At 47.4% G+C, this 23891-nt stretch overlaps 2 protein-coding genes across 2 annotated transcripts; both read right to left on the bottom strand.

Annotated features, from left to right (window-relative positions):
- Nucleotides 1-3731: 3731 nt before the first annotated feature.
- On the bottom strand, nt 3732-12196 carry puf60a (poly-U binding splicing factor a). Its single transcript, XM_030752119.1, has 11 exons — nt 11998-12196; nt 9466-9561; nt 9261-9347; nt 8559-8609; nt 8326-8487; nt 8146-8238; nt 7847-8060; nt 7031-7221; nt 6623-6737; nt 5528-5766; nt 3732-5352 (listed from the first exon to the last, which is right to left on the bottom strand). Exons 1-11 carry the CDS (start codon nt 12016-12018, stop codon nt 5053-5055), a joined length of 1569 nt encoding a protein of 522 aa, XP_030607979.1. The 5' UTR covers nt 12019-12196; the 3' UTR covers nt 3732-5052.
- Nucleotides 12197-12574: 378 nt separating this feature from the next.
- Nucleotides 12575-22678, bottom strand: afg3l2 (AFG3-like AAA ATPase 2). Its single transcript, XM_030752471.1, has 17 exons — nt 22467-22678; nt 20787-20883; nt 20091-20159; nt 19696-19826; nt 19467-19619; nt 17833-17907; nt 17629-17753; nt 17282-17555; nt 16837-16974; nt 16517-16670; nt 16332-16439; nt 16092-16217; nt 15791-15901; nt 15527-15642; nt 15199-15399; nt 13653-13847; nt 12575-13155 (listed from the first exon to the last, which is right to left on the bottom strand). The coding sequence occupies exons 1-17, from the start codon at nt 22548-22550 to the stop codon at nt 12913-12915; spliced, it is 2400 nt and encodes a 799-aa protein (XP_030608331.1). The 5' UTR covers nt 22551-22678; the 3' UTR covers nt 12575-12912.
- Between the last annotated feature and the right edge of the window lie 1213 nt (nt 22679-23891).

The raw sequence follows: 23891 nt of genomic DNA, 5'->3' as shown, positions 1-23891 counted from the left end.
CAGCGTCATGGCTGCCTTCACAATAAGAGGCGACGCTTCCGCTCAGATTCTCCGTCTCCAAAATAAAAGCTTCTGAAACATTTCATTTGTGCTTATTGATAGGCGACACTGAACAGGATAAGAGAAGGATGGATGGATCATGTTTGAATAACGTGTTTGTGTTTTCAGCCTTCAATAAAACTCTACTTATGTTAAGATCATGTGGTCAGCGTCAGCCAGCCAGCAGCAATGATGTCAGTGACGATGTCCTGAATAAGGATTTTTTTCTTTTTCTTTTTTTTAAATTTTATTTTATTAACTAATAAAATAATACAATCACGTAAAAAAAAGCAAACATATAAAGAAAATGACAATGACCATTTCACATCAAAACAGAAAATGGATAATAAATAATACCTCCCTTCAAAATAAAAACTTTAATAACAGGAGAGCTATAAAAGAGAGATATAAAACACCTATTTTTTAACAGCATAATATTAAAATCTATGAACACAGAGAGAACACAGTATTATAGTGAACAGAAAACACACACAAAAACAACAAAACCCCCCAAAACTGGTGTTTGTAGCAAATCAAATTCTGATATAAGTGAGAAAAGCTTGGTTGCAGGGGCTGTATTAAGTTTTTCAGCGCTTTCTCAATTGGAAGAGATTTTGTACAATGGCATTTATGAATGTAAAATTTGGCCAACAATATAATATTATTTATCACATATTCAACTTTTTTATTACTTATTAATATTCCACGTTTGATCCCCTTCCAGGAAAGAGTATCTGTATGAAGAGACTTAGACCACAACCAGTTATGTACTTCCTTCCAAAAATTACACACAAGCTCACACTCAAAAAATAAATGTTCTGCTGATTCCAACGATGATTTACAAAAATAACATTTCTACATTTCAAATTTAAATATTCTTTCAATAAATTCTTGAGAAGGATAAATTTCATTTAAAATGTTAAAGTGAATTTCTTTAACTTTAGGAAGGATTGGAAATCTCAGAAATTTAGTTCTGATGAATCAAATTTCTTGTTTGTTAAACTCTTTTAAATAGTATGTTCTTTTAGAGGATCCAGGATAAATCTCATCAATTAAAAGTTTTCTCAAAAATAGGTTATTGCACTTTTTCTCTACAAAGTTTATGTCATTGATAGTTAATTGCTTTATGCAATCTGGGGGTTGAAAGTTATTTCTGATTAATCATTGCAACTGGAATATTGTCAACTACATTTCTGTAATCATCAGGAGTACAGACTATTTTATATTTATCACTAAATTGCTCATACTTTAATAGATCTCCTTTATCATTTATCAAATGAACAATAGACCAAATTTGTTTTTCCATCCATCCTTCCATGAATATTGATTTTCTTCTCCTTAGAATCTATTGTTCCACAGCAGGACATTGTGTGGAAGTTATCTGTGTAAATCATTTTCCAGTAGAAGAGAACTTGTTGACGGAACGTTTCACTGGTAAGTTAGAAACCTCAAAGTCACATTTCATAAGAAAGTCTATACCACCTGATTTCTTAAAGACAAACTTGGGTAAAGAGAACCAAATATCCTCACTACATCTTTAAAAAGACTGAAGCCATCTTAGCTTTAGTACACTATCGATAGTTTCAAAATCAATCACTTTTATTCCTCCTTCTTCATAACTTTTGATCATGTCAGCTTTTCTAATATAATGATGTTTATTTTTCCAAACGAAATTGAAAATGAGGGAGTTTATTTCTTTTATGGTTTTTGTGGAAAGGGGTAAATAGTAAGTGGGGTGGAGATAAATTCAGTTTTTGTTGATAACAATCTTCCACATAATGTTAAGTCTCTTTGTAGCCAATTATTTAGAGTTCTTCTGGATTCTGTTTGGCTTCTGGATGTTCTTTCTGTGACTACATTTAGAATCTCTGGACACAATATACCCAACTATCGAACCTCCTTTTTCACTGGGATATTGTATAACACATCTTCAGAACTGTCATGAATACTTCAGATTTATTAAGGTTATGAATTAGGCCTGAAGCCTGGGAGACTGATTCCACCACCTGAAGAGCGACAGGTATTTGTTCCTCATTTTTCAAAAACAGTGTTGTGTCATCTGCTAATTGACTAATAACTATTTTATTTCCATCTATAGTAATGCCTTCATGAATAATGAATTTATGAAGCAAAAATCCTTAAACTGAGAGCTGAAGAACACGGTCACAGGAAATGACATCAGTAACTGGCCGGAGTGCCACAGCACGCTCTGATTCATTCAAAGCTGATTGGTTGAGAGACAGCAGCCCGTCGGCGCTGTGTGAGTGTGATCACCCTCGGCTCACAGCACCCAAAGGCACACTGCGTTGGGTTGCTCATGAATATGTTGCTCAGGTTGCAGTGTTGAAGCTTTACACCCTGAAACACACCAGAGCTAATTTCCCCCTTCACCTGTGTGCTGGGAGGATATTTCTATAACTCATCTGTTTGCACCATTAGGGGCGTGGCCTCTCTGACAGGTGGATGTAGCTGCTGGCAGTGTGCTCGGCTCCATCCTGAACTCACGTTTGTGCTGTTGAAACTTTAATGCAATTATCTGACCAATCACATGGCTGCTGTGTGGGTCATTGCTCCAGGTGTGCTGAGTGAGATTCGAGAATTTTGATTGGATGTTACTGATCCGCAGGTATCTGTGTGTGTGTGTGTGTGTGGGGCACTGGCTGATGACTCCGCCCTGTTGTCCAAATATGGCCACTTCAGAAAACAAACATAGTGGCAGCTAATACTTGAGGTCCTTATAATTAGTGATACAGTGTGTGGAGCTGACTGTGATGATCAGACCCAAGCCATTCTCACTGCTTCTGTTGGTGATGTAATGATGGCGAGATGTGTGCTGCCTGACCCGCAGCGGTTTAGTGATCTTCCTCCTCCTCCTCACAGCTGAGGAAAACTCTAGCCTTCACCAGCCCGAGCTCTGAGAACCGCCATGAGCAGGAGACACACCTCCACCTCACCTGATCCTGTAAATTTCATACCTAGATGACCTGTGGATTAGGAGTGATGACTCATTTGATCTGACTGGATAACACACTCAGCCCGCAGAGCAGAAAGAGGGGCAGAGATACCATGATGACCCACTTTGACCATTTCTGCTGTGGTGGGGAGGGGCAGACCTGACTGTGAACCCACACACTCATTGGCTAATGCCACCTGTCACCTGTTTGGTGTGTTAGAGAGCGCCCCCTGCAAATTGCTCTGAGAGGCCTGCAGGTGTGCTTCCCGTTAGTCTCACATTAGCCAATGAGCATGCAGTTTCAGACCACAGAAATTCCTCCATTTTTAAACACAGTACGACCCAAACAACTGAGCCCATCACATCGGCAGGAAAGGGTTACAGAGGCCAGAGAGCCCACAGACTTCAATAGGAAAACCATAGCTGTCGCCATCTAGTGGCCTTCAGATAGAATGTACATGCACTTCCCCATTGGCTGCGTCCATATTTCATCCTGTCTGTGGTTCAGCCACCAGAGTGCCCTGAGTGGTCAGTAATAAAGCTGCATGTTCCCATGGATGAAGGTGTGTGAGCTTCTGTGTGCTCAGTTGTTTCTAAACATTCAGTAAGCTCAATTTTCCTGCACTCAAACACTTCATCTGGTTTCTATTTTCTTTTATTATGAAACAGATTTTTGTACTCAAACTGCTGGCCAATCAGAGAGCAGCTTCACACAAACAAAACAGCAGAACACAAAAAAAAAAAAGAAAAGTTTTATTCACGTTTCGGTGTTTGACCTTCAAACCCTGAAGAGCACCTGAACGCAGCACCACCGCTGAGGCGCTAAGCAGCTCAAACTCGTTCAGTGAACAGGATCACGTGACTCCTCTGTGGCATCACGTGACTCCTCGGGGACAGACTGAAGACAGCCCAGGAGTGGAGGATGCTGTGGTGTGTTCAGGTACAGTCAGTTCATTAGCATCCAGGTATTTCTGCTGTGAGACTGCAAACAAAAACCTGAACATCTGGAAGAACACAGGTGACATCACATCTGGAAAACAGCCGCTTCATGTTTCAGCTCCAGCCTGCTCACCATTTTACAGAGGGTCCCTGAACGCACCACACAGGTACCAGGACCTGTGTGGCCATCAAACTAAGTCTGCATTCAGACTCAAAGACGTTACTGACTGAGATATTGATCTCTGGGATGGGGTCCTGGTTTCTGGATCTCAGGTGGAGTTTTTTTTAATCTCTGCTGGTGACTTTTTTTTTTTTAAAATAAACCTTCAGGTGAGCAGCTTCTCTGTTACCGCTGCTGCTCAGTGTCACTTCCTCCTCTTTACAAGATCAATAAGACGACTGATAACGCATCACTGTCTTCTTCTGTATCAAAGACCTGATCAGTACCTGTTAGACTGACGATTAACCGTCTCGCTCTCAGGGCGTCAACACCACCACCCCACTGAGTGTTTTAGCGCAAATCGGCAGTTAAAGGCGCGCCAGCAGCAAACAGTAGAACCCGACTGAATTGTTTCTACTCATGTCGTTTCCTAAATTAGGATTTTTTAAAAAATGTATCACTTTATTTAAATGAAATCTGTCCAGAAATCGATGGAACTCTAAACATTAGCACGAAGCTTGTCACCTGACTGGTCTCCAGGTACACAGCGGGATCATACAGGTCGTGGTTACATTTTAATTAACGCCCTCTGGTGGTCACAGTACCAAAAACCAGCAAAACAGGAAGTAAAGTGACAGAGGAGGAAGTTGCAGGACTTTAACAGAGGCTGCTGATCACTTCCTGTTTCTGTTACCGTAACGACAAATTACCTCAACAAACCTCAAATGTTCACGGAGGGAGGCCGTCGTTTGAGAAAAGCAGTTGCTCTGTGAAAACAGGAGGCTGTGAGCAGCTGAAACATGAGAAGCAGCTGATTTGTCCTTTGACCCTGCACAGAAACACACTGATGAAGAAGAGGAGAAGGAGGAGAAAGAGGAGACGTTTCCCTGGAGACAAACACCGATAAAAAACAGACAGGTTAGAAAGAGCCCGCTACGCTACGCTCGAGTCTGAGCATTCTCTACGCTGACAGGTCACTGTTGTCGAAGCGTTCCTGATCGTAAACTTCTGCAACCACCTTCCTGCCACCAAACCAGCGGTGGTTGAGCGCCTGGATGGCTCGGTTCATCTCGGCGGCTTCCGTAAACTCCACGAAGATCTTAACGATGACTTCGGCGTCGTCCTCCTCACCCTGACGCTCCTGATAGATGATGACTCGTTTCACCTGGCCAAACTTCCCGCATTCCTCTGTGACTTCGCCCTCCAGGTCATCGTCGATGTCATCAGGGCCGACCATGTTCCTCAGGACCATGACAGTGGACTGTAAGGAGACAGATCACTGCAGGTCACATTTCAACACATCAAGACCATGAGCGCCAAGCCACTGTTACACTGTAAAACTTTATTTACACAACACAAGTCACAGAGAGGCGAGGGATGGGTCCCAAAGTCAGAGAGTCATTAGTATCTTACTCATGGACAGGATGTAACTGTACCTCCTGCTTCCGCAGCAGCTTCCTCATCACCATGTGTCTGGCGCTGCTGCCGCTGATGCTCATGTGCTCCTGCTCACTGAGCGGCTCCATGGCGCCATCCTGCTGACCTTCCTGCTGATGCTCCTCCTCCTCTTTCTTCTTCAGGTCGATACCAAAAGAAGTTGTCTGTGTTGGGGGCGTGGCCAGCACGGGGTTCACCAAGCCCACCTGAGGCACGACGGGTCGAACTGGGGTCACACCTGAAACAGATAAGAAGCAGGAAGTATATGTGGGTCAGACAGGTGGTGGTAGACCAGCTCAGAAGAGCAGCCCAGAAGAAAATGTCCTGTTGGAATGGACAGACCTCCAACTTCTTCTACCAACCACACCCGGCCCATCTTATTAGTCACACAGGCAGACTTTAAGCTGTCTTTTACACACCCACCTGCAGTGCAACTAAACAAGCACACCCACCTGTGTGTAAACTGTGCAGAATAGTCTCAGGGAACAGGAGGTTAACAGGAATGTGTGCTACAACATGACTGATCTGAGGCTCACTGGCCAATAGGAACGGAGGCTCAACAAAAGAGATAATCTGTTGATGAGGACAGAGGACGCACTCCTTACTGTGCACTGAGGCGCCCCCTGCTGGTCTCAGAGTTGCTCAGCATCAACGCAGACCAACAGGTTCATGTTCTTCGTGGCCACAGAGTAAAAACCAGCACATCATCTCCATCTCGCAGGCTTGTTTCCTGAACTTTGATGCCCGTTACTTTTCATCTTGTGACATGTTTTATCTTCTTTGTACAAGTTAATAAATTCACACTGGTTATCTGTGGAATGTGTTTCAGGTGCTTCTGCTCTTCTTTTTCTTTTAATGATATGCTTTAAAATAAATAAATAAAAGATGTGCACAGACAAAGTGCACAGGTATGAAGCTATGAGTGGTTGTCCTGTGTGTGCAGCTGTGAGGCCAGGTAACAGCAAACACCAAACGTAACAGACAAACACAGGCGATGGAGTGACGCGTTCAGGAGCAGAGCTTTACTGTGGCCTTCTTATTGTGTGGGTGGAGTTTGTGTATTTGTGAGTGGATGGGGCTGCAGACATTCCTACCTGTGATGACACCTGGAGCCTGGTGGGCCATGACAGCCTGAGGGAGGCCTCCAAGCTGCTGAGAGAGAAGCGCTGGTCCGGCCAGAGCTCCAAGCACCGACGCTCCCACCGCCTCCTGAATGCACCGCAGAACAAGCTAATTTAATCCTGACGGTGACGACACAAAGTACTGAACATCTGTGCTTAAAATGCTACTGTGTCATACACAATACTGCAGAAATTACATATACCATGATACTGTCGGTTATGACAAATACACTGGACAACACACACACAGTACTACATCCTGTACTAAACAAAATACTACATCTTAACACTGCTTCTGTGCAGTATTAGAAGAGGAACTGCAGTACCACTACGTGTTCCTGTGTGTCCTCTCTGACTGGGACGTGGAACGTTCTGGGTTACCTGAGCTGTGATCTTTGCGGTGGCAACGGCAGCAGCCATGGCGGCGGCAGTGGGGAGTCCTCCGGATGTTGTTGGTGTGAGAAGGGGCATGGGCGGAGTCACAGCCTTCCCCACCCTCAGGTACTGACCACCCAGGTCAAATAGGTTCATTGAGGCGACGGCGTCCTGAGAGGACTGAGCCTTCTCGTACTCTGCACACACGAAACCAGCAGACCACCATCAGCGCATCCCCCCTTACATCAAGCCAAGACCTGCTTTCAGCCCTGAACGCCACCTTTCAGGGTGAAGTCTGCGTACGTTCACGGTATCCAGGTCACAGTAGATTGACATACTTGAACTGAAGGCAGCTGGACTTCTCTGAGCTCCATGAAGATGTCCCAGGTATTTAGCGGTTAGCTGTTAATGACCCCTGCCTTGAGTCACACTTTGGCTCAACCCCACTACAGGTAACATACCTGGAACTCTCCATCAGCTGACAGGAATGAAGAGGCCTCTCGGATGAGACGCTGACCTCTAAAGAAATCTGGCTACCTTCAACTGAAGCACTTACAACCTCTCAGGCTGAGTTACCGTGGAAACAGATTGAGTTTCACTTCTTACTGGCTCCCAAATATCAGAACCACAGGGGGTGGGTTACTGACCAGGTAATGCCACTTTAATAATAACGAACTGAATGATCCAGTTTAGGGGTAAGAAACACCAGAACCTGGTCTATAACGTCTCTTTTGCTCATCTCAGCGATAAATTTTACCCGCCTGCTGCCATCACATCATCACAGATGGCAAAAAGTGTTCGTGATTCTGATCGTCTCCTCACCGATGAAGCCGTAGCCTTTGTGCCGGCCCGTGGTCGGTTCCCGGGCCAACATGCACGACTTGATTTTCCCAAAGGCCTCGAACACGCTCTTGATGTCGTCATCAGAGAGGTCAGGGTGCACCGACGCCACATAGATCCTGTTGAAGGCGCGAGCTTCCTCTGCCAGCTGGTCAATGATTGGTTGAGCTTGGCCAATGTTGCTGGGTCTCCCGACCTGCAAGACGACGAGCAGGGAGAAACTCAGACACCTGAGGCCCAGAATCAGAGAAGGCGGAGCTTCATCATCGACCTGGACTCACCTTGATGTTCCTTCCACCAAGGACGACTGAATTCATCTGTTCCAGAGCGAGCTGAGCCGCTTCAGGCATCTCATACTCAACGAAGGCAAAACCCTGAAGGAGCCATGGCGAAGGATTAGACACACCAACCTTTGTGTGTGTTTGTGTGTGTGTGTGTGTGTGTGAGAGAGAGAGAGAGACCTTGTGCTTCATAGTCACAGAGTCCCAGGACATGTCGATGCTTTTGATTGGTCCGAAGGGGGCAAAGGCCTGCCTGATGGTGTCCTCTCCCAGTTCGTAGTAGATGGATCCAACATACACACGACACATGATGGCGAGCGCTCTCTGCCGCTGAGCTGCCACCTGAACACACACAGGAAGAAGAATCAGCGTGAGCCGGCCCTCAACGGGGAGAGACACAGGACGTTACTCACCGACTGCAGAGGAGACAGAGCGTCGCCCAAACCCATCGTCAGAGACGCCATCTGAGACCCAGAGGAAAAAAACAAGAGTCAGTGTGATGCGGACGGGGCGGAGCTAATCCTCCACCCGCTGTGGAGAAATAAACTTCAAAAGGAACCAAACACAACTTGGAGATAGCCCCTCCCTCAGGTTCCATCGGTTCTTCAGTGATGTGATGTGATATGCAATAAAGTCAGAAAGGAAACCAACACTGCTGCTGAATCAGGGGCTGGACAAACACCGCTTCCTGCTTTGGGTTCACCTGAGTGCTGTTTGTTATCTGCACTATGAAGCGGGTTCAGCTTACTCAGGGTATCTCACCTGGATTCTGACCCTAACACTGGCCATCAGGATAAACGCTCACAGGAAGCTGGTTATCAGCTCTCAAAGGTAACCCAGGGTTCACAAGAAAGGGGCAGAGCTGGCAGCACCTGACCAATCTAAAAAGGGGCATTTCACAGGTCATGTGACTTTTCTTGCACAGAAAATGATCCCTGTGCACCTACACCAGAGATAGTATCACATGGTTATCAACTAAAACTCTATTCAGAACATAAAAATTTGTCAGTAAATGCAGCACAGAGCTGACTGTTAATCTATGTTAATTAATGTACTGTTCTCTCTGATGTTCCCACCCCCCCAGCTTCTCCCTGAGCACACCTGTGAGTGGTTACCTGCAAACTGGTGAGCTGCTGCTGCTGAGCCAGAGTCTGTTTGACAAGGACGCTCTTGATGCTCTGCTCCATGGCGTACTTCTTTGCCTGCAAACAGGAAACACCCAATCACAGCCAGCCAACACACACTAGCAGCAGCATGTTTATACACTGTGTGTGTGTGTGTGTGTGTGTGTGTGTGTGTGTGTGTTAGAGAGATAGAGACCTTCTGCAGCGCCTCCGCCTGGTTGGGGGTGAGTGGTGGCAACCCCAGCTTGGTGGTGGTGCTCTGTCCATTCTCCATGATGAGAGCCGGCCCTCCCTGTTAGAGATCAATACTCACAGATCATCAATAATCACAGATAGATGACCAATCACAGACAAACACAGCAGCTGTTTACTTGAGCAGAGCTCTGTCAGAAGCTGCATCTAATCCTAAACTCCATCCATGAGCTGGAGATCTGGATCCAGATCAGTCTGACATTTTCAGTGAGAACATCTCAGTAAGAGCCGCCACTGAACGTCCAGTCCTGTCCTCAGAGCCAAAGAAACCTTCCTGAAGTTCCTGATCCAAACCTCCTCTGAAACGGAAATGTGTGCAGAACCTTCAGAGACACACTGAAACAGCCGTTCAGGTACCTGCATCAGGTACGCCTGTAGCGGGCGGATGGGTTCAGTTCTGAGCTGTAGAGCTCATTTTTGTGTTTTTCCTTTCATGTTTCCTGCCTCTTATCTGTTCTCAGCTGACCTCCCTCTCTCCAGCTTTTCCTACAAGGCGTTCCCAGCTGGCTGAGATATCATCTCTCCATCATGTCCTGGATCAACCCCACGGTCTCCACACCTTGCTTAGGAGGATCCACGAGGCGTCCTGGTCAGTTGGCTCCTGAGCCGGAGGAGTAGCTCCTCAGCTGCTCTCTGAGGCTGAGCCCAGACACCCTTCAGAGGAAGCTGGTTTCAGCCGCCTGTGCCTGCACCCCCTCAGCACACGGTCACAGGTGAGTTTGGGAACGTAGGTAAATCGAGAGCTTCGCCGTCACGCTCGCCGCCATGCCACACCGCTACAGTCCGGCTAACAAATCATCTCTGCGCTCCTGTGTGTGAGGTGACCTCAGACTGATGAAGAACAGCAGAGAGACTTTCACACTGAGCTCCAATCAGACCAGGCACAGTAATCATGACACTGATTAGAGATCTACTGATCGCGGGCCTGCTCAAATTTTTCTGACACATTTGGGTTCTTGTTATCTGACGAAGGGAGTGGATCAGTTTGAGCGGTAATGATGTTTCTCACACATTACTGAACTGGTATTGATCAGTATCAGCAGATACCCGAAAAGAATGTATCAGCACAGGTTACAGCTTAAATGTTTCTATGAGGTTCAATTTAGAGCTTCAAGTCTTTCCACTGAGCAGCCATCTCAGTAACACCTCTGAGCAGGTACCTGGGCAGTGATTCAGAAAGGGAGGAGCTTTAATTAGACATAAACTTGCATATGAAGAATCACCTGAGCCCCGCACTACAAACCTGATTCACCAAAGCCTCTCGGGATTCACTCATCCTAATATAAGCACTCACAGGAAGCTGCTTTTCAGCTGGCTAAGTTAACCTAGGGTTTAACCTGCATGCACACTTGCAATGAGCCGGCAGCACCCAACCAATCACATGGATCACTGTACCAACAGTTGAGCAGCTGATTTTAAAAAGAAACACAAATCTGTGATTTTAGAAAATATGAAGACGTTAAACTCAGAATACAAACTGAAGGCAACAGCAGTGAGTGTGTCAGTGAGTGTGTGTGTGGTTCCAGGCTGTGTGCAGCAGCGGTGAAGTGGTGCCTGTGAGCAACAGCCTGATCATGGTCACAGCTCTGACATCCACACATGGAGAATCTGACCGATCAGAATCAAGTGTTTCGTTAAATTTGTGTTGAAGACTGAGCTCAGGTTCAGCCGGCCACAGCCTCTGTGGAGAAGAGGATACAAACGGCAGCGGCAGGTAGGACAGGTCTACCTGCACCTGCCTGGGGCCCACAGGTGTGCTGTTTCAGGTTCGGTAATGCTGAGTGTAATAATCTGTGCTCATCGGGGACACACACAGACTACACACCTCCTGCTGTCCACATAAGTCTGAGGGACCTGCAGGAAGGATGACACCATTTCCTGAACAGCTGATTGGTTGGAAGGCAGGGATTTCATACCTGTGGATCTCTCATCCAGAACCGAACCTGCTCCAAGCAGGTCAGTTTCCCATGGTGATATACCCCGGTCGTACAGAAACCCAGGGCTCACCCTGAGGTTACCTGAACAGGATGCGCAGAGCTGAGATCCACAGCACTGGGTTCAGGGGCTAGAAGTGAGCTCTTATTCTGATAGGATGTAGTTGACTTCCTGCTCCTAGCCTGAAAGAGGAGTAGCAGGTGAATGAACACCTGAAACAGGTGTGCTGGAGGAAATGTGCAGTCTGCAGCTGCGCTCTTCATCACAGTGATGCTTAGACTGCCCCTCATCATCATCTCCTGTTAGCTTAGCATCAGCAGCTAACGGAACCGTCCGGAGCAGCTAACAGTTGACCTAGCTGAGCCGCAGCACCGACAGCACGGAGCTGACCGTCGGCTTTTCGATCGATCGATCTCTGTGATCGGTTCCGTTCAGTTGATGGAGTCAGACCAAATTAGTTACGGAGCCAACGCGCCGGTGTCCCCTGCTGTTAGCATTAGCTTAGCATCATGTTTCCATCGGAGCACATTTCGGGTCGTACCGCAGAAACGGCCGCCGCCATACAGCTGCTCCGCCCGTTCCGCTCCTCCGGCTCCCCGCTCTCCGCCGCTCTCTGGGTCGCTTCGGTTCGGATGGTTCTGAGCTCGGAGATCCCGCAGCCCGCACCGCGGATCCGCCTGACGTCACTTCCTCTGAGCAAAAACGTTTTAAACAAGCAGCAACTTCCGTGGCTTAAACCGGAAGCGCCACAGCTGCAGCTCCTGTGCCATCCAGCAGGGGCGCCAGCAGCGAGGCAGCCCCCACACCTGCCAGGTACTCACCTGCAGCGAGTTTTGCAGTTAGGGGCGTGGCCCTCTTATATATATAAATAAATATAAGTAAACTGTCAGGGGGTATTAGGAGTCGGGGATCAAGTGAAGCTAAAAGTAAGAATCTTACATTAAAACACCTGCAAACACCTCTGGAAAACAAACACGTCAAACATTTGAGACACAACATGATACAACATCAGAAAACAGACGTTTGACTCCACCTCCAGGTGACCCTGCTGCAGATGCTTATAAAGATGTCAGTTTGATCATGAATCAGTTTATTACAGTGAAAACAGTGACTGATTATTGATTGATGATGTCAGTTTCTGCAACTTTATTTAAACATGTGAAACACATTGATTCAGATTATGAAACAGCATGCTAGCAACGACTGATCAATAACTAATCAATATCTGATCTCGGACCTCCAGCAACATGTTACCACAATGATGAGGATAATGGATTTAATCGAAGCGTAGCACTGTCGATAGTCTCAGATCAATAAATACGTGATGTTCTACACAGGAAACGTTCTTTAGATCTTCAGGTTCTACTTTGGACCTGCTGCAGTTCATCTGGAAAACTGAGATTTTCCTGATCAGCGGCCGACGGCGGGAAAGGAACCCGGAGGTCCGGTGGAGGTTCTAGAAGGGCATTCCTCCGGAGATCTGCCGGGCTACCTGCTCGTCCGTGCTCTCCTCCTTGTCTGGCCTCCTTTCCTGGTTCCAGTCCTTCAGACCCTCGGGCAGCGTCGTGTCCTCGTCCTCGCCACCAGTTCCTTCTACGAACTCCTCATACGATGACTTCTCGGCAAAGGGCCGTTTGCCGAGCAGCTCCACCATGTCATTCTTATCCAGAACTTCCTTCTCCAGCAGCCGCTGCGCCACCTGAGAACACCACAGAGGACAGGTTAACCTGTGAATCAGCGCTCAGGAATCAGAGCACAGAACGTCTGTTAGGGTTCTCGTAGAAGCTGAATCAAACATACAGGTCTGACCATTCTAAACTTCTAAAGCAAATGTTTAGAGGAACATCTATGAATTACAAATAGAAAAATGCAGAACCCTGACAGACTCCTCTCTACACCTCACAGTTCTCTCCAGAACATAAACTTATTATAGAGTCGGGTTCTACATATACAGAGCGATACCAAATTTGTAGTCCTCGGTTATTTAAATCAGAGTGTGTTCTACTACTTGTGGAGGTTTGTCTTAGAACTGCACATGGAGAACGTTGTAAAAACCTGACTCGTGAATCTGTAGCTTTCTGAGGAATTTAGATGTTTTTCAAACTGTTCCACTGAGAAAGTGCTCCTAAACTCAGTGAGACTGTGTTGGCACTAGGTCTCCGAGAACCCAGGTATCTAGAACACAATGGAGGTTACCTTCTCCACCTCGGCCTTCTTGTCGTTGAGCAGCTGATGGGTTCTCTGGTACGCCTCACCAATCAGGGCTCTGACCTCGGTGTCGATGAGGCGGGCTGTGGCCTCGCTGTATGGCTTCTCCAGAACCATCTCGCCCTGCCGCGGCAGATCAAAGGACACCTGGCCCACCTTTGGGTTCATCCCAAACTGAACGATCTGCAGGAGAACACAGTGCAGGAGGAGGTCAGACAGAGCAGAACCACAACAGGAATCGACACAACAGGTTCACCTTCCTTGAGAGGGAATCGCCCCGCTGAGCTGGACAGAAGGGAAAGCTGAGGTAACAAACTTCCAAAAGTTGCACGGTCAGATCTCAGCTGAAGGTTTATGTTCTCCCTGAGCTCTGACTCAGCTTCAGCCTCCTAAAGGTTCTGCTATCTCTCTGTCAGCTTTCTTTGGGTCTTCAAGCCCAACGATGGTCTTTTCACATCAGAATCTCTCATGTTGAGAGTTCCAGTGAAAAGCTAACACACCTTCAGATATCATATGGGCTTCAGGTGGAGTAGAATAATGAGGGAATGGGCCTCACCTGAACACGAAGCTTCTGAGTCTCTGAAAATAGGGATTGTGTATGAAAATGGCCGTAACTCCTGAACATTTCATGCAGTTTTCTTTATGATCAAGCTTATAGTTAGGGCTGGATCAGGTGACCCTGAACCATCCCTTAGTTATGCTGCTATAGGCCCAGGATGCTGGGGGGTTCCTATGATGAACTGAGTGTTTCTTTTCGTTCACCTCTTTTCACTCTGTTTATACTCCACTCTGCATTTAATCATTAGTTGTTATTAATCTCTGGCTCTTCCACAGTGTGTCTTTTGTCCTGTCTCTCTCCCCTCAGCCCCAACCGGTCTTGGCAGATGACCCCCCCTCCCTGAGCCTGGTTCTGCTGGAGGTTTCTTCCTGTTTAAAGGGAGTTTTTCCTTCCCATTGTCACCAAGTGCTGCTCAGAGAGAGTCATTTTGATTGTTGGGTTTTCTCTGTAATTATTGTAGAGCCTTTACCTACAATATAAAGCACCTTGAGGTGACTTGTGATTTGGTGCTATATAAATAAAATTGAACAGAATAGAATTAAACCCCATGAATTAAGGCCAAAACTTCACGTCTGAAGCACAACAGGAAGTGTTTGGACTCATCACATGCAGGTATAAACTGCTGAGGAAGATGAATGTGACGGAGCTTTGAATGAAAAAGCTATTCAAAGCTATCAATAATTTCATGAAACATTACTCTGGATCCACCTGAAGGTTCATCACCAACCCTGACAGATCAGAGAATCACACGGAGGTCGTGTTAACGTGTGTGAGGAGAAGAACGTGAAGCAGCTGCTATAGTGACAGCTGGAACAAAAGAAAACAAGATTTTTCTGCAGCTTCACATGCCCAGTTGACCAAATTCAAACTTTTTCTTCTCTCAATTATTAACCTTACAGGTGTGTGACTAGTGCAGTGGATCCTTCAGTAAGTGTGGTCTCTGTCACATGCTTAGCAGGAGTTATGTCAGCTCACCTGGGCGTAGGCGCTCTGCGTCACCTTTCGGAGGTCATCTTGAGCCCCAGTGGTGATCCGACCGAAGAAAATCTCCTCGGAGACTCGGCCCCCCAGAGTCATGCACATCCGGTCCAGCAGCTGCTCCTTGGTGTACAGGTACTGCTCTTTTGGCAGGTACTGAGCATAACCTAGACCCTTCCCTCTGGGGATGATGGACACCTGCACAGGTAACAACAGAAGCTGATGAGTCTACCAGGCCCCATTCAAATTTCACTGGATTCTATAGTCCTGACTCTGTCTTTGCATCAGCAGGACCAAGTCCAGCTTCCACTTCACTTCATGAGACCTTCAGCAGAGGGTCAGCGTGCTCAAGGAACCATCCAGCAACAGCATGGCCAGCCTCATGATATGCCACTGTCTTCTTCTCCTCGGGCTGCAGGACCTGAGTCTTCTTCTCCAGACCTTCAGACAGGAAGAGAGACAAGTTTTTGCACTGAGATGCGAGGATGGTTTGAGTCAAACAGAGTGATTAATTCATCCTGCAGCATTCACTGGTTCACTTTAACAATTTTATTTTATTCCCTCGACCTGATTTTTCCCTCGTTCTCACCTCCGATGACTCTCTCGATGGCCTGCTCAAAGTGCTTCTGGCTGATGGCATCCGAAAGGTGGCGAGCGGCAATCAGAGCTGCCTCATTACAAACGTTGGCGATGTCAGCACCTGATGTCAGCAGAGAGCAGGGAGAAGAAACCCAGAGAGGTAAGAGTGGACCTCAGACAGACCAGGTTTGGTTCTGATCACTCAGACTGAGCAGGTGCAGGAGGCAGAGCTTTGATGTACAAACCACACCTGTGAAAGCTTCATTCATCAAGCAGTCTCTCTCTATCCAGCCTTGCAACAGGAAGCTTACCTGAGAATCCAGGTGTGAGGGCGGCCATTTTCTTAGCCAGAGAGTCTTTGTCCATGTTGGGCTCAAGCTTCAAGGGACGCAGGTGGACTTTAAAGATGGATGCCCGTCCTTTGATGTCAGGAGGCCCTGAGAGCAGAAGGCAAACGCCTGCTTGTGACCTCACAGGAGCTCATATATAAGCATTCAGAGAGGTAAGCTGACATATGAGCGGCAGTGTGCTCGCCTCACGCTCTGACTCACCGATGTAGATCTGTCTGTCAAAGCGCCCGGGTCTCATCAGCGCAGGGTCCAGGATATCCGGTCTGTTGGTTCCTGCCAGAACCACCACGTTGGTGGCCGTGTTGAACCCTGCGGCACAGAGAGGAGTGAGCACCCACCATGCATTACATTTTCATCATTACAAAGCTGAGTTTGGCTCCACCCACCGTCCATCTCCACCAGCAGCTGGTTCAGAGTGTTCTCCTGCTCACTCTGACCACCAAAGTTCCCCCGCCCCCTCTTTCGCCCCACAGCGTCAATCTCATCGATGAAAAGGATGCAGGGGGCGTTCTTCCTCGCCATGACGAAGAGGTCTCTTACCTGTAAAGGAAATGACATCAGCACAAAAACAGAAACTTCTCCCACAGTTCAGTGTTATTTACAGCACGTTGCGGTGAACGTGTTCTGGTGTCCCTGTTACTCAGTTACTGCAAACAGGAAATTAAGTAACCACAGTTAGTATTATAAAATGAAGCTTTCCGCTCACCCTTGCAGGACCAACGCCCACAAACATCTCCAGGAACTCTGAGCCGTTGACCGTGATGAAGGGCACATTGGCCTCGCCGGCCGTCGCTTTGGCCAGGAGAGTCTTTCCAGTTCCTGGAGGACCCGTCAAGATGGCGCCCTGCACACAAACATCATCAGCATTGACCCTGCAGGACCAGCCCCCAGCCTCACCCCGGGGAGCTCTAGCTGTTACTTGACTCTTCCTGGCCCTGCCCACACCTCTGAGTTTTAACTTCCACTGAAGAGAGGCACTGACCGTCTGACGGCACTGACGGTCCTAGGACCCTATGACCGGTCTCCAGGATCACGGTCCTGGAGGCCGGTGGCACCACACTAGCCTCAGGTTCTGCTTATCTAAACCCTCACGTGTCATAACCCAGCCCCCTCTCTGCTCAGGTTTCTGCTCACCTCCCCCCCCGCCTCACCTTGGGGATCTTAGCACCCAGGTCCTGGTACTGCTTGGGGTTCTTCAGGAAGTTCACAAACTCCATGATCTCCAGCTTGGCCTCCTCGCAGCCCGCCACATCTTTGAACTTCACGTCGATTTCATCTTTCAGGATCTTCGCTGTCGTTTCACTGACGCTAAACAACCCACCCATCCCCCGGCCGGGACGGCCTGCCCCTGTGGGGCCTCGCCGCAGCATGAAGAGAAGGAAACCGATGATGAGCACGGTGGGGAGCATGCTCAGTAGGAACGTGCTGTAAGATGATGACAGAAGTGGTTAGAGATGTAGACGTTAGGCAGAGTTGAAGCTGAAGGTGATGCTCGTACCCGTCGCTCTCAGTGGAGTAGACCACGGGCAGCCTGTTCTCGCCTTCGATGCCCAGTTCATACTGCGCCGTCTCCAGGTTCCTCTCGAACGTGTCCACACTGCCGATGTTGAACCAGACATATTGCTGCGAGACACACACGAGAACCCGCTCAGAACCGAGACTGACGCAGAGAATGGCGTTCAGCAAACAGACACCCACTCACCCCATCCACTGGTGTCTTCCCCGCAGAGAAAACCACCTTCACATAACGCTTGTTCACCACCTCCAATCGATCCACCTGACCGAGACATACAGCAGCAGTCAGTTTCATTTTAGATCATCAGGTCAAAACTTTTGTCATATTTGTGCGACTTTCTCTTCATGCAGGAAGTGAGAGGAAGTAGAGTGACAGGGCAGGTACACCAGCGCCACCTGGTGTACCTGCCCTGTAACTCCAGCTAAAATAAAAAGAACACAACAACACACAGAAAACAACAGGAAACTGCGACTTTAACTGATTTTGTCACCTTAAAGTGGACATGAAACGGTACATGTATAAAGGCTAAGTTACAAGATGGAGCTGCACAGACTAACTCTGTCTGTGAGGCTGGATTTAAGAAATAAGTGTTTATAGATGTTAGAGCATGTGTAGCGCCATCTTGTGCCAGCACAGACCGTGATGTCACCAGGTTGGTTGCTGCTAACAGACATAGATTAGTTTATGCTAACTAACTAGTGACACAACGGATAACTCAGGAAAACGAGGAAACTAAAAACACTGTCGGCCCGCGGTGCCTGAGTGGAGCGATCAGCTGACAGAGCGGATGAAGATGCCATCAGCTCCATTTCCTGCAATTAAACAGGCTTTTCATTGCACATCCAGCCAGTTTACAATCCAGTGCGCATATATATATATATATATATATATATATATATATATATATATATATATATATATATATATATATATATATATATATATATAAATATATATAAAGACAGCAATAAAATACAACACAGATAATAAACAAACAGGAAAAGATTAAAAATTTTTTTTAAATAATTAAAAAAATAACTAACCATTAAACATTAATATATACAATAAATAAAACTGAAAAGAATAAGACAAAAAAAGTGACCAAAATTACTAAAACCGACTAGAAACTAGTATTAATTTTGAAATGCTTTAGAGAAAAGGTGTGTTTTTAAGCCTAACAGCCTAACATGGTCGGGAAACTCATTCCATAGTTTTGGGGCCACTGTGGCAAAAGCTCGGTCACCCCGGTGTCTCGGTCTCGACATGGGGACAGCAAGAAGTAACCTGTCAGCCAATCTGAGAGATCTTTGAGGGATGTATATGTTAAGAGGTCTGCCAGGTACGTGGGAGCCAGGCTGCTCAAAACTTTAAAAGCAAACAATACAATTTACATTGTGTAATATACAACATAACAGTTTCTGCATGCACATCACAGCACAAACAAACCGAAGTCAGTTTTAGTTTCCTTGTTTTCCTCTGAGTTATTGAATCTGTCACTAGTTAGCTAACGTAAGCTAATGTAAGTCTGTTAGCGGCAACCAACCTACCCACACACCCAGTGACATCATGGTCTGTGCTGGCACAAGGTGGCGCTACACATGCTCTAAAAACTGTAGATTTGAACACTTATTTCTCTATAGAGTTAAATCTGTGACAGGCTGTAAATTAGCCGTTATGCCTGGAGAGTTCATGTCGCCTTTAAAGAGAATCACTTTTTCTACCTGCAGCAGATTCGCTTTTTAATGATGTAATCATTCTGAACTAAAGCCACCACAGACTGAGCGACTGATCATCAGGTCAGATCCAGGTGCTGTCCTCACCACTCCTTTGGACAGGTAGTTGTTGACAAAGTCTTTCCAGGTGACCTCGCGTCCTCCGTCCCTCAGGAAGAAGTAGTAAGTGACAGTAGTCCAGAATGCCACGCCACTCAGGAAGTACATCCGAAACTCCTTATCGTCCCAAGGCACCTCCCCCTGAAACAGACACCAGCTGAGACCAGAAGTCACCTACACCGGGACAGGTTAACAGCCCACAAGAGGAGAGACTGACCTTCTGCAGACGGCTGTACCAGTGCGACTCATCCTTACGACCTCCTCGCTTTCCTCCTCCTCCTCCTCCTCCTCCTCCTCCTCCCCCCGTCGACCTCCCTGATGCTCCCTGGGGATTAGCAGGTTTGGATTCTGAGGACAGAAAATAATCTGTGACTCCCATAATCAACACCACCTGATGGAGCCTTCAGGTGAACAAAAAACATTAGCATAGAATAGAGTTTAGCAGGTTAGTAGATGTGAGTCGAGGTCAGTAGATGTCAACAAAAGTCAGTAGAGGTCAGAAGACCTGAATAGAGGCCAGTCAAAGTCAATGGAGGTCAGCAGAGGTCAGTAGATGTGAGTAGAAGTCAGTAGAAGTCAGTAGATTTCAGCAGTGAGGTGGCAGGTTTCTACCTTTGGCTGCAGCTTCAGCTTCAGTGTTTTTTGGAGTTTTTTGACTGTCTGGAAAATATTTCTCGAAACCTGAAGAGAGAAATAAGTTTGTACAGGAAGTGACATCAGAGAGAGAACATCAGAGCTGAACCACTAAAGCAGTGGTTCCCCAAGTGTGGGCCATGCACCACCAGGTACTGCAGGGGGGCCACAGTAATAACAGAAATTCAGTTTGAAATCACTCACAAGTATGCTTAGTTACATATTTACTGCACTAAAGCTTTTCCACTTCCTGTTAATCCCAACAGAGCAACAGGGGTTGCTATAGAAGAACTTGTAAAATGGCCCGTATGGAAAAAGAGATCCATGAGGGGTCTATGTTAGATTAGGCCCCGTTTACATGAGGATGTTTTCAGTGGAAACAGAAACACAAGATGTTGAAAACGCTGTAGCTCCCATTGCCAGGCCACAAGTTGGCGGTGTGGATACTGGAGTTGTAACCATAGTGCACATGTGTCAGTACCCCTGTTTTCAAAAAGTAATGTTTTCGCCCGTTTACACAGAAAGTGAGACCGGAGTGTTTCAAAAACGCTCCACTCTGGAACCTGTTTTCAAAAAGTATCATTTTTACGCCGCTCTCATGTAAACGGGAGGCTGAAAAACGTTACCATTTTCATCTGAAAATGTTCTTGTATGAACAGGGCCTTGGTCTTATACCTTTTGGAGGTTTAGAGCTTAGCCTCCTGTAGGCTCCCAGCAGGTCACTCAGCAGGCTCCGCCCACTCTGCAACTGTCCTGTGGTTGAAGATGCCACCTGAGAAATGAGACAACAGATCACCTGATCAGAATACAAAGTGCTGAATGCAGTGACATCATGGTTTGATCATAACATGCCTGATGTGTGCAGAAAGGAAGTTCCTGATGAATTCTCCTCTGTGTGCACGCACGTGTGTGTGTGTGTGTGTGTGTGTGTGCGTGCGTGCGTGCGTCACGTTTCAACAGTTTCAGGTGAAACAGCCTCAGGATGACACAACTGAGTTCACCTCTGTCTCTTTAAACTCTGATTCTTAACGGGCTCCATAACAAATGCGTCTTGTTTCCCGGGTGACGACCATACAGCCAGTCTTTCACTGCACCAAACTTTATGTGGAGGAAGAGGAGGGGACTTCCTGTCAGCTGATTTTAATGACTTTTCAGTGAAGAATCGCATAGAAACAAGGTTTATTTGACTAACACAAAAGAATTCAGCTCAGCCTCCATCATTCAACACACCTGTCCCACCTGACCACCTCAGACGTTCCTGAATAAATTCCAGGTTAAAGATCCTCTTCTGAGCAGGAGTAGTGGAAAGTGTCAGCTCGCTGCTGTCCTCAGTTTTCTAAGAAAGCGCTTTAAGGGATGAAGGTTGGCCTGGTTCTAGATGTTTGTCCAGCCTCATGTTTTGAATTCCATGATGGACAAACTGGTGGAGCTCGAACCTTGAGGTGTTTGAGGGTGAATATCTGCTCCTGTGGCTCAGAGAATATGGCCTCTGAGGAGTGGAGCTCAGGTGAGCGCAGACTGATGGATGAAGAAGGTGTGACCTGTGACTGCAGGTTCGGAGGTCTGTAGCAGCTTCAGGCTGATGTTTCTCAAGTGTTACACAAAGAGCAGGTTTCTGTTCATGCTGGATCCAAACTGGGTGCTGCTCGCTCTCAGGTGCAGCAGCAGAGGTGTTCTTCAGGTGCAGCTCCTTTCGCTCTTTCAGTCAGATGAAAATCTCAGAAGTTTGAGACTCGAGGCTCCAAAAAACGCATCTTTTCATTTTTAAAGGGAACGCCGAGATCGCTCGCCTTACAGGAAGCCCTCCTCACGGCTGCAGCTCCTCACCCTGAAACAGACACCTTACACAGTACACGTGTAAAGGACGGCCTAACCGTGGTGACTGCAATGGAGCCCTCGGATGAAACATGCTGCTCAGGTGACAGGTGTTTGGGGCTCTTCACCTGCTGTTCCAGGGCTCGCCTTCACACAGTCACCTGATTGGTCGGTCGCGTGAGTCCGCCTGGCGCAGACCGCACCTGTGCTGACGGGCACACCCGTCTGGAGGATCTTCCAGAGAGCTGATTGGTCAGCAGGCAGCGATTTTGTACCTCTGATCTCTCCAGCATCAGTTACCATGGAGACACATCCAGCCACCCGGGGCTAACCCTGAGGTGACCTGGATGATGCCACAACAGAACCCTACAACTGTCTGCATCAGCAGACTCATGACGCACTTCCTGTGTAAACATACAAACAGCCAGCTACCCCTGCAGGTCCCGCGGGCCTCCCCGCAGCCTCGGCCCGGAGTTCGGCACCCTGTCGCCTCTGGGTTCGGGGCTGCGGGGTTAGCATGTTAGCTCGCCGTGCACCTACCAGCCTGGCCGAAGCTCCGGAGGGCATCAGCGAGCGGAACAGGCTGCGGCAGCCCGCCGACAGCCGCAGGTAGCGGTATGCCATCCTCCGGGAACAGCGCGGCACGGTGCGGCTCTCTCACGCGGATCCGTGCGAGCTAAACGTGGTTCAAGTTCATCCGAGCTACTCCGTGACAGCAGCGAGCCGACATGTTTACCTCCAGCTCTTCTTCGTGCACCTGCTCGGTGCTGGCAGCGCCCCCTGTCGGCCGCCAGGACAAGAGCCGCTTGAGGAGCCGCAAACGGCAACCATAAAGGTCAACAATCTGTAATGTAACACATCAACACTCGGCGGGGAATCACTTAATTAGTGATAGTTAATGTTGTAGAAGCTGGGAATGAAGAGCCGTGAAGGTCCTTCAGATCTGAGAAGTGTAAAACTTCACCAGGAACCAAAACCAACGGCTGAAAGGAGAGAATAGAATAGAATAGAAGTCTCTGTGCACTCTATTATATAAGAAATGTAAAACTAAATAGAGTAAAATAAAACTAAACAATCGGGGGGTATTTGTTGTTTGGTCCGTATGGCCCAGGGAAACAAACTGCTGCTGAGTGTAGTGGTGTGGGATATGACTGGCCTGAAACTCCATCCAGAGGGTAATGGGCCGGATGTGAGGGGGCTGCTGTGATGACTGGTTCTCAAGAGGCAGTGGGCTCTGGATGGGTCCTCCAGGGAGGGCGGTGCTGATTACCCTTTGCCTTACCGTTCTCAGCCGTGGAGCTTATGTACCGCACGCCCAGACAGTATGTGAGTACCCTTTCCACAGAGGAATGAGAGAAGGCCGGCAGCAGCTTCTTGTCCAGATGGTTTTTCTGAGGACACTGAGGAAGCGGAGCCGCTGCTGAGCCTTCTTCACTGGGGCCTTGGTGCTTTGAGTCCGGCAGAGATCAGCTGAAATGTAGGTGACCGGGAACCTGAAGGTGGTAACGATTTCCACATGTTCATCATTTATTCCAGGTGTGTGTGTGTGTGTGTGTGTGTGTGTGTGTGTGTGTGCGTGTCTTGTCAGTTCTTCCTATAATCCATAATAAATTCTTCAGTTTTGTGAACCTCTAACAGAGCAGATGCTGCTAAAACCACTCTGAAATGTCTCAAATGTGTTAGAAGTAATGAGATGTGGGAGAAGCCAACTTCTTCTGGTGAGGAAAGGTAAGTTGGAAATGGCCCTGTAGTTAGTGAGGATATGGGGCCAAGGCTCTGTCTGCCTAAAACAGGAGGGAATGCCTCCCACTGCATCCACCACTGCCCTGTAAAAGTCTGGACAGATTTACAGATAAACCCATGGATGAAGCTGAAAATGTGGGGCGTGTTAAGAAGAGAATATGAATGATAAACTACAAATACTTGAATGGAGGGCCTATGATCCTGAAACGGACCAGAAACTTA

This window comes from Archocentrus centrarchus, chromosome 17, assembly GCF_007364275.1.
Source record: "Archocentrus centrarchus isolate MPI-CPG fArcCen1 chromosome 17, fArcCen1, whole genome shotgun sequence".
In the NCBI taxonomy this organism is placed as follows: Eukaryota; Metazoa; Chordata; class Actinopteri; order Cichliformes; family Cichlidae; genus Archocentrus; species Archocentrus centrarchus.
The sequence above is the reverse complement of the archived record's forward strand: the minus strand, read 5'-3'. Positions and strand labels throughout refer to the sequence as shown.

Bases quoted from the DNA above. Each gene is read 5' to 3' on its own strand.
- afg3l2 (XM_030752471.1), bottom strand. From the start codon at position 22,550: ATGGCATACCGCTACCTGCGGCTGTCGGCGGGCTGCCGCAGCCTGTTC. The intron at 20,884-22,466 runs GTAGGTGCACGG...CTCATTTCTCAG, and splicing joins CCGGAGCTTCGGCCAGGCTG to GTGGCATCTTCAACCACAGG. The intron at 19,620-19,695 runs GTCAGTCTCTCC...TGTCTGTTTCAG, and splicing joins GGTACAGCCGTCTGCAGAAG to GGGGAGGTGCCTTGGGACGA.
- puf60a (XM_030752119.1), bottom strand. From the start codon at position 12,018: ATGGCGGCGGCCGTTTCTGCG. The intron at 9,348-9,465 runs GTCTCTATCTCT...TCCTGTTTGCAG, and splicing joins AGGCGGAGGCGCTGCAGAAG to GCAAAGAAGTACGCCATGGA. The intron at 5,767-6,622 runs GTAGGAATGTCT...TATCTGTTTCAG, and splicing joins GGCTCCAGGTGTCATCACAG to GTGTGACCCCAGTTCGACCC.